The 15,448-nt window shown below is 42.4% G+C and overlaps 1 protein-coding gene across 1 annotated transcript in view; it reads left to right on the top strand.

Annotated features, from left to right (window-relative positions):
• Positions 1–15,448, top strand: part of anos1 (anosmin 1) — a 40,793-nt gene that overhangs the window by 5,776 nt on the left and 19,569 nt on the right. The window contains exons 2-3 of the mRNA XM_086266852.1: positions 4–51; positions 15,286–15,348. Coding sequence (XP_086122978.1) covers positions 4–51; positions 15,286–15,348 — 111 coding nt within the window. The remainder of the gene's footprint in view (positions 1–3; positions 52–15,285; positions 15,349–15,448) is intronic.

The following is a 15,448-nucleotide window of genomic DNA, read 5'->3' as shown; positions in this document are numbered from 1 at the left end:
CAGAATAATGGATCCTTGGTGTGGTGCCAGAATCACAAGCAGTGCTCCAAGGTAACACCGTTTCATTTCTTCCATGAGTGAGACGCATGCTACATACATGCCTCGTTATCAAAGAATAATACAACATAAAGTGTGCGAGTCACGACAGGACTAGTTTTGTCATGCCTGCGGGATTCACAAGCTGTTGACATAGACTGTCATGAGATAAAAACCATAGTTGATTGCTCCTGCTTTCATAGATACCCATTTGCTCTTGTAATTGGAATACAATTAAAGAAGATCTGAAGAGATTAAAGGTGTGTCAATTTATGAAAGCAGAGCGTGATTGTTTTTTTCTTTCTGCTGTCATTTGGAGTTTCACTCGGATGCATTAAAGTATGTCTCCCGCAGGGCTTGTTTGAGTTCTGTGCCCTGTCCCAAAGAAGGTTGATACAAAGCCTGTGTTGACAGCTCCTCTGAAAAGATGGTGCTGACATATTCTATCAGACTCTCCTGGAGATGTTGACAAGGTCCTCAGAGATGCGCTGTATAGACTGTGGACAGAGAACATGATGGGGCTGAACTAAGGAGGATGTGCTAGCGGAGGTCCAAGTAGAAATGCTTGGAAATGCTTTTGGTATCTGTCAAATGCTCTCATTTCCCGCGCGCAGGCATTGAAACCAAGATCCAGCAATGTTAGACCTCTTTGAATCAAAATAGGGCATACACAACACGCATATTTGCAAGACGACAGGTTTTCCTTTCATGAAGCATCAGATGTTTCTTTTTTTTCTCTTTTTCTTCACTTATATGTCCGCCTTATATGTCAAGGTAGCTTGGTGAGGACAAATTCGATAACTTTTCCTCGCATGCCTTTATCAGTCTGCAGTTAAAGAGGAATGCATGCTGAGAATTTGTGTAAAACGCATTATTACAATGACTGTGATTAATTGAAAACTCATTATAATACAGAGCGGCGGCGGTTATTTGTGCTTACTTAATGTGGCTTCATGTGGAGTACTTATTAATCCCAATCAGTGTCTAGTATCAACAGCCTTGCAAAGTGAAATTCCCTTTTTTGAATTTCAAATCGTTTCTCGAGCAATTTGAATTTGTCTTGGATAAAGCCGAGCTATTGCAACAGTGCTTTGTCATGTGTTCTGTACGGGTTGTTTCACTTGTCCTATTTATCACGCACTTAAAGCATATTCTTCTTCACTGTTAACACCACTAAATCTGTACTAATTTGGGGGTGAAATGTCATTGTATAGTGCTCCCCCAGTTCCAACACGGGCACGGCCTTTCTGTTTGGAGTTTGCATGGTCTCCCGAGAGCTCAGGTTTCTCCTGCCATCGAAAACACGCCAGGTTAATGCTGCTCTGACTGTCCTTTCCTGCAAAAAGTCGCACATCCTCTTTGAATAAAGTAGTCAAATTACATTAGTTATATTAGTGAGTACAGTCTGAAGCTTGTGTGTGATCCAAGTTCATTCTAAAATGTAATGTGTGATTAAGAAAATATGTCATTTATTTTATTTTAAAACTTTGGTGACATTTTGCTTTAGTCCAGCAGGCGAATCTTCTTTGTTTTCACCATAATGCTGTGAAACTTGTTCCTCTCCTTTCCACTGCGATAGCCAACAACAGCTCTTGGCACCAGCCATCCCTCAGTAATTCAGAGTTTTATGTTTGAAAAAAAAAAAAGAAAAGAAAAGAAATAAAAAAGCTTTTGCTGGCTGCAAGTCTAAGACAGCATACTGTTTTCATAATCAACCAGCCAACATTGCTGAAACTCTGCAAATATCCCAAAAAACTCTGTAATGAACTTCTTGGTCTCCCCGCTGTAACAAACATGCCAGTTAGCACTTCTTTATCCTACTTGTAGACTGTAAATACACGAGGCTGGATTTGATGTAAGCCCTTAAAAATAATGATATGTTTGTGTTGCTGTTCTACAGCTGTGATGCTCTGCTACTTTCAGTTTCAAGGGCTCTCCAAATCGAATTAATTTAATTCTAGGCTTCAATTCAGCCGTTCAGGGCATGGTGCTTAAGTTTAATTTGCACCAAGAAGTCAATATTTTGGTAGCAAACATCACCACACTTCACATCCACATCAATGGCTCGAGTGTGCTCTCAGGGCCTGTGTTTAGCGTGTCAAAACAGAGAGCTATTGTGGCCACTCTGACAATTGCACCAAATGGGCCCATGCTGTACAGTGGTTCCCCGTGAATAGCTCTACAGCCGCTGATTAGCCTCTTCACTTCATGAACAGCTCACAGTCAAACAGAGAAGACAAAGGCAACAGCTTCGGGGGGAGTGCGTTAGGGCAGAAGGCCTGTCCACCCTGGAGAACGGTTAAAGAGCCACTGAGAGCTCCCTGCCTGTGAAGGAAATGCAAGGAAGGGCTGCCTAATAGTTTAGACAAAGATGCTGTGACCCTGTCCATCTGTCTGCGTTTTAGGAAATCAAAGCCTCCTGTTTCCATTTGTGATGAGAAAGTCATCCCGGTCATCTCGTATGCAGTGTCCAGAGTTGGCCCTGCTCTCAGTTTCCCCCATTGTAATGGTAATTAACCTGCTTGCCCTCTCTTCAGAGCCGAGCGAGGTGGCATTTGAAGAGCTGGGGAGTCATTATCATGCCACAACAGTGGGCCAGCAGACAAAGTCTATTCAGCAGGGGAATGCCAGGGAAGTAGACGGCAAGCAGTTGTAGGAGCTATTGTCATTTTGTTTCCCTACTGTTAGAGCTCACCTCTTGAGAAGTTTGGCTGTATTCCCTAAAAGTTAAAAAAAAAGAAAAAAAAACACTCCAGGGTGTTCTCTCTTTTTTTTTCTTCTTTTGGTGGGGCAAAGAAAATATATTTTGTGTGCCCACAGCATGGGAGAGCATGCAGAAGAAGCCAAGAAGCTTTCCATGTTCAGAGCGTAGCTGATATTTGCAGGGTGTGCTTCCCTGTGGGTGTGATCCAGGCTCCACATCAAATGCTAGGATAGACTTAAGGCAACTAAATGTCTGCAAGAAAGCTGTGCGCTTCATTACTCAAACTTCTATCAGGGAAGGATGAGAAGAAAGGGCATACTCTATATGCCTAGATAGGTTGGCCTGCAGTAATTCACTGAAAGGCGCCAATCAGAATAACTCCTCAGGAGGAAAGTGGGCTATTTTTCCCTTTTCCCTCCATTTAGGATGATATTTAAATTCCATCTTTAAAAATTCCATCCTTTATCGGGGAGATGTTGACTCAGTCCTGCATTTTTCTGTGAGCCAATCATAGCCCCATATTTACTTATCAAGCATTTGCAGGGAGAAAAATCTTTAGAGAGCAGCATTGTCTGGCTGCCATTCGACGCCAATGAGTCGTGCATGTCTTTCATAGATGCCTTGCGTGTACCAGGTGGCTCCTTTGAGTGATCTTTCCTATCACTCACACCCTAAGCTTCAAATTCCAGAGCAAGAATAAGAAGTGTTTACTCTTTTGGATTACACGCGCCTTCGTCTTCACATGTTGGAAGCTTTGGAGCGGTTTTCCTGAATAACAATCGCTGGAATGCTACTATGTCACATTCAAAAGTGTCTTTCAAAGACACTATCAACCACAACCCCCCTTCTACCAACCCACACATTTTCTCACGCCAAAATAAAACGATCACACTTCCTCATCACTTGTTCTTTTTTTTTTTTTTCCAGAGTGAAATGAACCTATAAAATAGATCCCAAAGTCTCACCTTATTATTGTTTCCTGGTTCCAGTTCATCTTAATTGAAGCACTAAATGCATATTCATCAGAAAAGTGTCACTTTCACTTGAAGCTTTTCTTGGTGGTTAGGACATTTTGAGGTGCACTGAAATGATGTAATACAATGGGTAAGGGTTAGCAGTTTTACAGCTGGGCATGGCTGGGATTGTTAGGTGCTTAAACAGACTTCAAAGCACCTTTTGGTCATGTTGAGGCCAGACATTCATCGCACTTCCCCGTGTTAGTCACATTACCAGCACCGACACCTCAAAGCAAGCCAGGCTAGAAATCAATCTGTCAAGTAGACTGTGTCTGGATTGCCCGCCAGCGTACGTGTAAGCAGAGTGTAAGTTTTTTTCCCGAAACAGCCCTAGCCAGTCTGACTTAATTCACTTTCCCATTTCACGTAGTCATATGTGACCCGAGTGTTCAATTTTGAGAGATCATGTAAAAAGACAGCCATGTATTTTGCCTTTTTCCCCCCCCTTGTATTTTATGTAGTTTGAGGCAGTGTGAGTGTCTGTGTGTGGGTGGTAGAGGAGTGTGAAGCAAGGCTGGTCAGTCCCAGCAGGAAGGACCTGATCTGGACATGGTTGTTAAGTTTCATTGGTTAACGGGGGGGTCGCTTCATTGGCTGCTATCTGTGGAGCTCATTATTCACATGGTGGGTGGCAGGGAATGAAAACCCCCACAGAAAAAAAAAAAAGAAACACCAAAGACGTGGCCACAGGAGAGGAGGCAAAGAGGCTGCGAGGCTTGCAGTTGAGACTTTTTCAGCAGTGAAAGCTCAATCCAGAGCTCGTCTTTGCAATCCTGTCTGCTCAGCATCTGAGTGATGAGTGCGCCAGGAAATACTTCAGGAAAAAAATATGCTCGCTATCTTATACCTGTCTATTTTTATTGATCCCGCAGAGCATAAGGGGCCTTTTTATTTATTTTTCCTAAAGATAATCAAAGTTTCACAGATAGCCTGATTTCCCATGTTCTCCCTGTCAGAAAGGATTTAATTCTCTTGAAGGATTAATGTAATCAAAGCTGCAGTGAAATCCTCTTTTAGCAATAATGACCAGTCACACTGAGACAATCTGCCATCATCCAAGTGTGTATTTTCAATCTGAGGACGTATTGGCTGAACATCACAGATTACAGCGTACTTATCACATTAACTTTGCCATCATTTCCTTTCCTAAGATCACGTGTTAAGAGGTGCTGTAGCAAGAATTAATTCGGTGGTTGTTGTTTGTATTTTCGTTTCCAGACCGATCGTGCCAACAGTCGCCTTGGTGAAAGAAAGATTAGAATTTAAGAATCTTTAAGCTGATGTACTTAGTAGATGGGGGCTTATCAATTTATTCCAGCTGCACTCAAAGCTGCTACATCCCGCAGATAAACCCCACACTGAGTGCTGTGTGTGATGGTTTCAGAACGATTGAAAAGCAGGGCCTCGATGACCGATGTATCTCTTAACCTTCTGACTTGGAGATGACTACTTCAGCAAAGTAGATTATACTTCAGCTTTTCCAGTCTGAACTTGCATCAGAGATGAAGAGAAAGTCAATTTTTTTTTTTTGTCTTTTGTTTGCTCTCCACAGCTGTATACTTTATCTTACGTACTCAACATGCCCAGGTTTGCCCTCTGTTTGTGAAGTCTTTGCACTGCTTTTTGAATTGCATGTAAAAGAAAATTCAGTCATCACATCAAGCAAAGAGAATGCATTATATCACTACTTTTTTTTTTTTTTTTTTTTTTGTCTGCATGTTATTTCTCAATCTGGATGTGTTGCAATTCAAAGATGCCGATAATGCTGAGGGGCTGTTTAGTGAACACTAGAGAGGGCAAGTAGGATTAGTGAATTTAAAGTGTGTCTGAAACTCAAATAAACAACTGGAGATAGTGGTGGAATGTGACTGGAGCATGGGATTAAGACGGCTTTCCTCCCCTCTATGGCATGTTGTGTTTTACATGTTGTTGCCCTACATTGGCACAGAATCTCCAGGTCTGGTCTCATTTGATTTGAGATGAAGCAGGAAGGGATTAAGACTGCTTGAGTGGTCATTTTATGAAACAACCCAGCAGAGCTAATGCCTTTTGACTTGTTTACCATGTCCTCGGTCTACAATGGCAGAAATTCATTTTTCATCCCATGCATGGTAAGCAGGAGTTCACTGTTGCCGCCATAAATCAACCGTGTGAACAGTCTGAATAAATGGCTTTGCCGATGAGGAAGTGTTTTTATCGTGCGATCCCGCTTTCAACTCTGCTTCTATACGTCTGTCATCAACACATTATGCATGATTGTTTGGGTGTAAGTACAGTATATCATGCATTGGGCAGATCTGACATGCTTTTCAGAAAACCGTGGAGAGGGTTTGGCTTTCCCATGCCATGTCACAGCAAAAGCTCATGGCGGCCTCTTTATCACCAATCTGACCCCACATGATGGATACATCCTGTTGAGTCTAATTGTCATGAAATGTAAACTGAGCTCAGAAGTAGGTGATAACTGAAGGTCTGGTTACAGCCACTGTAATTTTGACTCCTGTCACTGCAGAACATAACGTGAGACGCCCGTGGACCCGTAAGAAAAGGAGCCCTTTAAAGGGCAGTGGGGCATTGGTGTGTTTGTGTGTCTGGGTGAAACTTCAGAGTCATTAAGTATTAAGTGAACTCCTATTGCATTCCACAGTAGACAAAGCACAATTCTGGCAAAGCTGTGCGGGCTTTTTTTGCTCATAAATAAGGCAGGCACCTCTGATTGTGGGGTAAATGTATAATTCATGCATTGCCCCCCCTTCCCAACTCCTCCTCTTTTCCTTCTCACTTTCTGCCAAGCTATTGCTATTCAGCTCTTTGTTGTCTGCGCCCTCAACTGCATTTAAATTAATAATTAAAGTGATCCTCAAAGAATGTCTGTGACACCACCTGCTAGCTCACTCAACGTCTCTGAGCCTGGTTTGACAAACAAAATAGAAAGTCTCAAATCGCATAAATTCAGTTTCACCCCACTGGACCTGGAAAACAACATTGTTTTAGTTGGTTGTATTGAAGAGGGAATTATGACACTTTAAATGCTCGCAGAATATGTCCCGCACAAGGCTGAAAAACACACGGACAGTTGGAAAATATGTCATTATTTGTTTAAGAGAAATTTGAAGAAGCCTTTGCAAATCCTAGTCTCAATCACTTAATAGAGTTGTCACATCGTATACTTATGACTGATGGTTTGTTGTGATAGTGGAAAATACCACATTTCCATGTGGTATGGATGCGCCTGAAGATAGATGGAGGAGGGCAGACAGCTACCAGTTTGTTGGAATCATAGATTACCTGGTTTGGAACAAATGAAGTGCAGAAGCACTAAACATGCCATCATTTTTGTCTTTCCTGACTATAGTAATTCTCCAAGGACACTGCTAGCCCTGTGGGTTTCCTGTTAGTTTGCAGAGGTTTATGTAATCGTGGAACAAAACACCTCACAGTAACTGCTACAGCATAGTTTTCTTTCTTTCTTTCTTTCCCCAAAAATAACAGGCCAAAACTTCATATGAATAAAAAATGCACTTCCATCCCAGCAAATAGCTTTTCTGTTGCCTCCGAAACAATAAAACCAACATAAATCTTACAGCCCTAAATAGAATTAGTGGCATTTACGTAAGCAAGCTCCTGCTTATGGGGGAAAAAGAAAATTGTGAGGCTGTATAGAGTTGCAATCTCACATCTCAAGTCAGCACACTGAATCTTTTTGATCTACACGATCCACCCACTGTCTGCGCAGCACACACCTGTGCTAATTTACGGCGGTGCAGAAATTAAATACGCGATATCTCATGGACTATAAGGTCACATTAGGTTGAGGAAATGGCGTGTCTAGACTTCACAACAGCTCAGGACGAGGATATCTTCTTCCTGATTTACTCGCTGTATTTTTACAGTCGCTTTGAAACATAATGGCACGTCAGAGATATATTGGAAGGCTTTACTAGTGTATTATTTTACAGTCCATCAGATCACAGCTCGTGCGCTTGATGAAATATGTTTTAACCTGGTTAACGTGTAATGTGAATCTCGCTGTTGCTCTCTCTCTGTCTCGCTTACTGTTATTTTTTTAATTTTAATTTTTATAGATTTTGGATTAGACTGAAGCTCATTTTTAAAGCAGTTTAACAGAGGGTCAATGTTAGAGAAAACAGGAAAACCCTTAAGAGTAATGGTCTTTACTGTGAGAAATAGTGATGCTCAGACAGAGTATGCCAAGTCATGCTTGCTGTCATGTAGAGACATTTGAAAATATTTATATGTTAAGATTTTTCTTCTTGGAAAGAGGTTTTGAGGTTTGTTAGCTTCAGCAGGCCACATGTGAACATTTTGAAGCACTATTTTGTAATTTTGAGCAAACTAAAAATCTTTTTGGTTTAGAAGGTTTGGACTAGAACACCAAATACAGTTAACTATGCAGAAATATTATGACACCACAAACACAGTCTAGTTCAGTAACTTACGTTCAGTAACAAACTTCAGTTGCTAAAGTTAAATGTGCATTCCCCGACTGGTTGGCGAGTGCTGGAGGCTTCTGGCTGACACTAGATGAAATCAGTTGCCAAGATCTAGCTGCACCAAAAACCTCCTATTTATCGGTTTTGTCACTAGCAGATTGCAACCAACACCTGTAGTTTGCATGGAAAATGCTAACTTGTCTGCAAATACTGGCCAATATGCTGTGTATATCTCCTGATGTGGTGACACAAACTGTAAATGGAGGATCTTTTCCTGCAAATTGCATGTTTAAAAGGCACGATTCTGTTTCCAGGTTGTGTCGAACTTTTTAAGGTTTCACTTCTGCTCAGCAAGTAGTTTGCAGTCATGTTGTCGTCTTTCATGCAAACTGCGAGTAGCCATTGCAATCTCTCCCTCACCAAAGCAATTCCAAGGAGCTTCTCAGTGCAGCACCACACACCTCTTTACACCTAGTCAGTGCCAGCAGCCTCTGGCAACCAGTTGCCAACCAGTCTGGGAATACATGTTTCCCTAGTGAGTGCTAGTTTCAGGTTGGTTGCTGACCAGTCTCTAGGCCTGTGTGACTGGGACCTTAGCTCAGGTGAAGCCTAGCAGAGAGCTAACGTCTGTAACTATCTGTGTCAACATAGAGCTGTCACTCAGAGTGGCCACTTCCTTAAATGTGAGACTTAGAAATATATTTAAATGGATGAAAAAATCACATAGTTATGTAGGGGGAAATCTGCAACAGAGATTATTTTGTTGTTGTTATTGTTGTACCAGGCTCTAATGCTTTTTATTTCTCTTTTAAAGCTGATCATGTTAAAATGGGAGTCGGTGAGGATTGACTCACTTTTGAAGCCAGCTTCAAGTGGCCGTTTGAAGAACTGCAGGCTTCAGCACTTTTGTGTTGTCTGTATTTTTTAGCGCTGGAGGCTGCCACTCAGCTTCGCCCTTCCTCCAACTTGATTAAAATAGTTTTTTTTATAGATCTAGAGAAGAATTTTCAGCCGTATACCAAGATTGTATAAAAAGTAAGAATGTGATCCAAGCTGCATAATGTCACTTGAGGCCTGCTCTTTTTGTCTCTTGATTGACATTTGTTTAATGACTTTTTTTTCCGTATCGGTGCAGTTGCCTTAGAGCTGGCACAAAAAGTGTCAGTTACACTGTGCTTGGTTACAAACACTGCTAGGAAAACACACAAAGATGAACCCAGACAAAAGCTGGAGGCAAGTAAAAGTTCAGTGGCCATGTTTGCATAAGATATCTTACATAATTTAAAAAAAAAGCTAATTCTTTGTCAACACTGCAGTGCGAGTGTCATGTTTTCTCATGTTTCTACTTTGGAGAGATTTTTGGAAAACATTGATGTGAACATTGTGGCTTAGTTCAGATGGATGGCCAAAAATGAGTTTTCGAATTTATCAGGTCTTACCTGGCCCTTAGAGTGAGAGAATGAAAAGCTGAGAAAGAGAATTGAGAGGAGATATAACAATTTAGGAGAATCTGAGCAAGTTGGGGGGGGGGGGGGGGGGGTGACAGCTGAATAAAAGTGAAATAGAGTGAGTGAAGAGATGGAGTACGTGCCTGTTTCGCTAGAGGAGAGAGCAAACCCAGCAACTTACTCCTGGATGGGTCGATAGATATGAGCCAGGAGCTGCTGGAATAATTGAATACAGTCATTGGGAGTGTGAAAAGCACCAGGGCAGCAAAAAATAGCCATAACTCAATGAGATTGGAGGTGAGATTTACAGTGTGTGTGTGTGATCAACAACAAAGATTCCACCATATCTGAGTCAACCAGAGCAGGTAAAAAAAAAGCTGTGGCTTCATCCCAAGGAGCAGCAAAGGCACCTTGTAAATATTTGTTGGCAGCACTCAAGCTATGACACTCACCATCAGTGCCTGGATCAATACCTTCATCTCCCAGATGTCATCTCTAAGCTTTTGGGATAGCGGTGGGAAAAAAATCTACAGGGACCCGTGTAATAGCAGGGTGATTGGAGGGAAAGCACAGGTACCCACATAAATTTGTGCCTGCTGAATTTTCATTTACAAAATGACAGAATCAGTCATAGCTGTCTCACACAGCTCCACGTGACTGTACAAATATGTTCGAGCAATATGGGAAAATGTCATCCGCATCAGTTTGAATTATGGCTCCTGTTTTGTGTACACTGTGTATTGTTAAGCCTGGGGCTACCTTGACTGGTAGCAGTTCATGCTTCATTAACTAAAACAATACACTTGTGTGACATTTTCCGTATGCACTTTTCATAGTTTATGTTATTCCAGTCACTCACTTGGGGCAATAAGCATTTTACAATGGGTGGAGATAACCATACGATGACTAAGAAAGGCAGTTCCATGCACAGCAGACCCCCCTCCCTCGCTCTCTCCCTTCCCTCCTCAGTCCCTGTGTCGCCCCCCTCCCAGCCTCGTCTCAGGCATGAAAAAGTGAAGATGGGCTGTGGCATTGGCTGCCATTCAGCCCGACTCTCTCATCGGCCCCACAGAATGCCTTTCAGGGTCCCCCAGAGTAACAACTGCTGCGTTTTATTACAGCGTGAAATGGGGAGTGAAAGAGCGCTCTGGATGTTCCTACTTAACCATGCAGAATGTGTCACCATTGGGCAGGAAGATAAGAGGACAAAGGGGAAATCAGCCGCCCAAATGCTTTTGTTAAGGCTAACAGCTCAAGTCCATAGAAACAACCCCATGCTCTTGTTTACATCTCTGAGAAAAGGAAAGCATTTGTGTTTTTTGGGGGGTGAAATTTGTCCTGAAATATGTTAACCTTCCATAGAATAATTACATGCATTTCTTGTGATGCTAAAACAGATGGTAGCTCCGATGCCAGCCTGAGAAATTTGCTCGAGGGAGCCCCGATGCTGGCACCCAGAACCAGCACATACACTACGCCCAGGTCAATTATGTTCTCCACTCTAGTTCAGTGGTGTAGCTTTTCCAGTTTATGTTTCGGAAGTTAAACATGAGCTGCTGGTGGTGCAAGAAATGTAAATGTTTGAGTACTTCAAATCTCCAGAGGATCCACTGATACTCACCGGAAGATCATGCCGTGGTGCTATTCATTTAGGAACTTTTACACAAGTTCTAGATATAGATAGACTGTCCCTACAAACCACAAACCACTGTGATGGCACCCACTCATTTATGATGTCCCCGATTTTAATATTTGCTTGGCACCGCTTTGGTGCTTGGAGTCATAAGCGGCTATTTCTGCATCAGTTAGCATTCATAAACTGTACAAGTGCATCTCAAAGACACAGATACCAGCTAATGAGGGGTGAGTAACATACAAATAGAAAAAAATGTGTTGGATGACCCCCCCCCCCCCCCCCCCGACACACACACACACACACACACACACACTAATGTGACCTAGTGTTTTGAAGCATTGCACATGGACTTTGCTTCCAGGATAGAAAATTAAAGCCATAAAGCATTCTATCAGAAGGCCACCAGATGGCGATAGCAATGGTTGCATAAAGACTCTCAATCCTATAGAAGTCTATAGAAATATGGCTTTCTGCCTTTACTTCTGTACGTGCTTTCCTGCTAAATTTATCGGTGTAGTTACTCATTTTGGGGTCATAATGAATAGAAAATGTAATTTATTTTGTAAGTTTTAGTCATATTATTTTTCAAAATGAAGGTAATGTTTGAATCACAACTCACTGGCAAATGAGTGTGCAGTTTGCACGGTTTTAGTTTAGCAAAAAGTGTCTTTGCACCTAATAATGCATACTTTTCAGGATCCAATACAGTTTTCACACAGGGGGAAGTAAGACCACATAATTTTTTTGTATCAGGCGGTGAACATGTTTATTCCTGCATCCAAGTTTGCATTTCTAACCTGGAAGCTGCAACTGATTGCTTTTTTATTTATTTATTTATTTTTTAACATTGGCGTCATTTTCCAGCCCTAGACATTTCCATTTGTTAGTTGAGTTGGGATTTTTTGTTTGCTGTATTTAATATTTAGTTTAAGAATGCCCATTGACTAAAGGTCAGCAAAACAACATTTTTAAAAATCAATGCATTTAAAAATGAAGCTACTTTCATTTTTCTTATTCACAAAAGGTCACCATAGCCAGTAGCTCTAGAGGATTGATTTGGCAGACTTTTACACTGGACACCCTTTCTGAAGCAACCCTAAAAGCAATTGTGTCTCCTTCTGGGCTTTTAACTGGGGCTCTGGTGCTTGTTAGTCGAATGTAGAAAAACAGAAGAACTGTTTCAATAAGGTGAGTGTGTGTGTACCAGCCTGGGATGGGGTGGAGGTGGCACACCCTTAAGAAATTACACAAGAGTTTATAGAAAATAAGTCTTGGCCCATCCAAAGGATTAGTCTGGCATCATCAGTAACATGGTTTAGATTGAGCACCAAACTGTGTAAATAGGAATCAGGTCTTTGATTGATGAGCGCACCTTTGTAATTATATCCAGGCATCCTATTTGCTTTGGCAAGACATCTGTCGTCGGTCCTCATCTTCCCTCCTTAAATGTCAGGTTGGGAGGTGTGGCTGTGGAGAAATGCTGACAGACTGTCAGTTTTCAGCACACCTGCAGGGAGCCCTGCCTCAACACAGATGCTTATCTTTGTGTCGTTTATGATGCAGCCACTTGTACAGCAAAAACAAGTTCCCGATAGAACTGTGCAGCTTTTTGCTAGTTAAGAACTTTTGCCCCGAAGAGTTACATTTAAAAAAAAAAAAAGGAAAGAAAAAAGACTGTGAGGGTGAGACAACACTAAACCCACAGCCAGCATTCTGATCTGTGTTGCAATATCCACGGTACACAATGTGCTGTGTTAATTCATGCTGCTTGGCATGCTGCTCTGAGCATCTTGGGGTAACGATGATTCTATTTTCACTCAGTGCAGTTGTGATTGTGGTGAACCAGAGAGGGTTTCATCCTCAAGAAAAGTCAATGGAATGCATTCTGGCCATGCACACAAGATCGTTCAGTGAGTAAAATGAGCTTGATCCCCAGGCTTATGTGTGTATGTTCAGTGATTTGTAGAAGGGATTTTGGGGGCTTTAACATGTGCGTCTACTGGCAGAATATCCTTTAGACACCGGTGAAGCACACAGTTATTGCCTCAACACCTCATTGGTGCAGCGTGGGGCTCGTATATGAGCCTGGGATGCTGAGGTTTGCTGCTGCTGCGCCACAGCCTCTGCTCCCGCAGGACACAATTGAGAACAGAATTAATGATATAAGGTCACCATATTATGAATAGCAGATGATTTTAAAACGGCATAGAATGAGGCATGACTTGGACAGCGCAGCTAAGCTCGTATGTCATCTTAAGTCTCCGAGGTGTTACAGCGGTTTCACCTGATCAGCTCTGTAGAAACCACATTAGTTTCTCTTGGAGCTCTCTGCTGTCATAACCCGACAGGGTGTCCAATTTTTTCCTCTTGGCACTTTATATTTTATATTGCTGGAGTGATATCTATATTGCTATGAAGTAATTAAGAAAATACCTTCCCTCCCAGCCTTCTCCTCCCCTGGGAAATGGCCTGTTTAGCACTCAACACACTGTCCACACAGAGGTTGTCAGCTGCTTGAGACAGGGTTGGGTAAAGGAGAGACCCGGCAGAGAAGCAGAGTGCTGGCAGACGTGCGCACGGTCCTGATTGCAGCTTGCTCCTCCAGAAGCAAGGTTTATGTTTCATCATGCGCCCGTCCACCACACTCCATAAAAAGCAAATAAACTGTTCTCTGGCAATGGCATAATAATGACAGAGCCGGCTAATGAGTGAATTAAAGAGTAATAACTAAAACTCTGGCTCCCAGCCTGAGATGAAAAAATTCTTACCTCAGCTCCAGTGTTTAATGCAGTCACTACAGTAGGTGCCCTGATTTAATCATTCTATGTGCCTTACTCTTTGTGTTCTTCTCATAATCTGTATCCAGGGGTCTCCTTTTCTAACAGAAAGTGGACTTTTGCTAATGGCAGGTATCCATGTTATATTTGCCTCTATTACTTGCCGGCATATTGAACTGTCCTGGATGATGAATGTAGGAGAAAGCGTTGAAAATGTACTGTTGTGCCTACTTTAGCTGCACTGTAGCTGGTGAAGGAGTCTAAATTAAACAGGGTTGAATGAGTGGCTTTGGCAGGTCGTTGGTGCGGTTTGGGCTGCTCCCAGTGCAGTACAGAAGCAGCCTGGCAGCGGTTTGACTGAGCTCGCTCTTCTTTTTCACACCAGCTCTCAGCGGCCAGGAGCAAGAGCACATAAGACCCTAGCTTTTCTCAAACCCAATCCGAACACATTCCTTTTTCTGCAGCGGGATCTGCCTGATTCTATCGGACACACATGGACCTTTTTGTTATATTACATTCACCTTTATTGAATTTGATTCGTTCGGGGTGAGCAGCTGAGTATAAAAGAAAAAAGGAGTATGGACTGGAATCCTGAACTTTAATTTTAAACGTTATCTTCCCAAATTATGTTTGGCAAAACGACTTAGAGCTACACTTTACGCTGAAGTTTTTCTTTTATCCCGCGCCGATTTCGAGCATTCAGTAAATTTGTTCCGCATGTTAAAAAAGGGAATCCCAGGAACATTAAACCAAGTGTATCATTTATTAAATGCTCTCTGTTCAGCATGGTAACAAGTAGGGAGCTTAGTGCCAGTGCCAAAGTGTATCAAGCCCAGACATGTACAGGGGAAGTGGCAGGACGAGAAGGAGGCGTAGACAGCATGGGAGGCTACTAGTGTTAAGGCGTGAAGAGAGAATCTGTCAAGGCCTACACCAAGCAAAACCCAAGCAAGAGCAGAGTTTTTAAGAGACAGCCTGCACCTGACAGACAAACTTTCTCCCATATCTGCTTTTGTAGAGGACTGTTTGCGCCCTTTGATGGTTTGGCCATTATCCGTAGCAAAAAGTGGTGTGTTTGGTTGCTGCAAAGGTGGTAGGGGAAGTGCCTAAGCGAGGTGCCTGTCAGCCCACCACAAGTAGGCACCATCTCCACAGCACTAACACTTTGATGTGGCTGGTTCTTTGAAGAACTGACACCCTTCTCCTTTTCACAGTGCCTGGAGCCCTGCAAGGAATCCTGGGACCTGAAGGAAAACCAGTGCCAAGATTTATGTGAGGTATGTCACTGCCACAAATGCTGCGGTTGCATCAGATTTTGAGCTTTTGAGGGGTTTTTTTCAGGCCCAGTGGGAAGATTTAGTAAGAGGAAAGTTTGAA

This window comes from Aulonocara sp. 'chitande type north' Nkhata Bay, linkage group LG16, assembly GCF_057382095.1.
Source record: "Aulonocara sp. 'chitande type north' Nkhata Bay isolate Kocher_YH1m ecotype deep benthic linkage group LG16, A_spYH_male_GT1.1, whole genome shotgun sequence".
Lineage (NCBI taxonomy): Eukaryota > Metazoa > Chordata > Actinopteri > Cichliformes > Cichlidae > Aulonocara > Aulonocara sp. 'chitande type north' Nkhata Bay.
The sequence above is the reverse complement of the archived record's forward strand: the minus strand, read 5'-3'. Positions and strand labels throughout refer to the sequence as shown.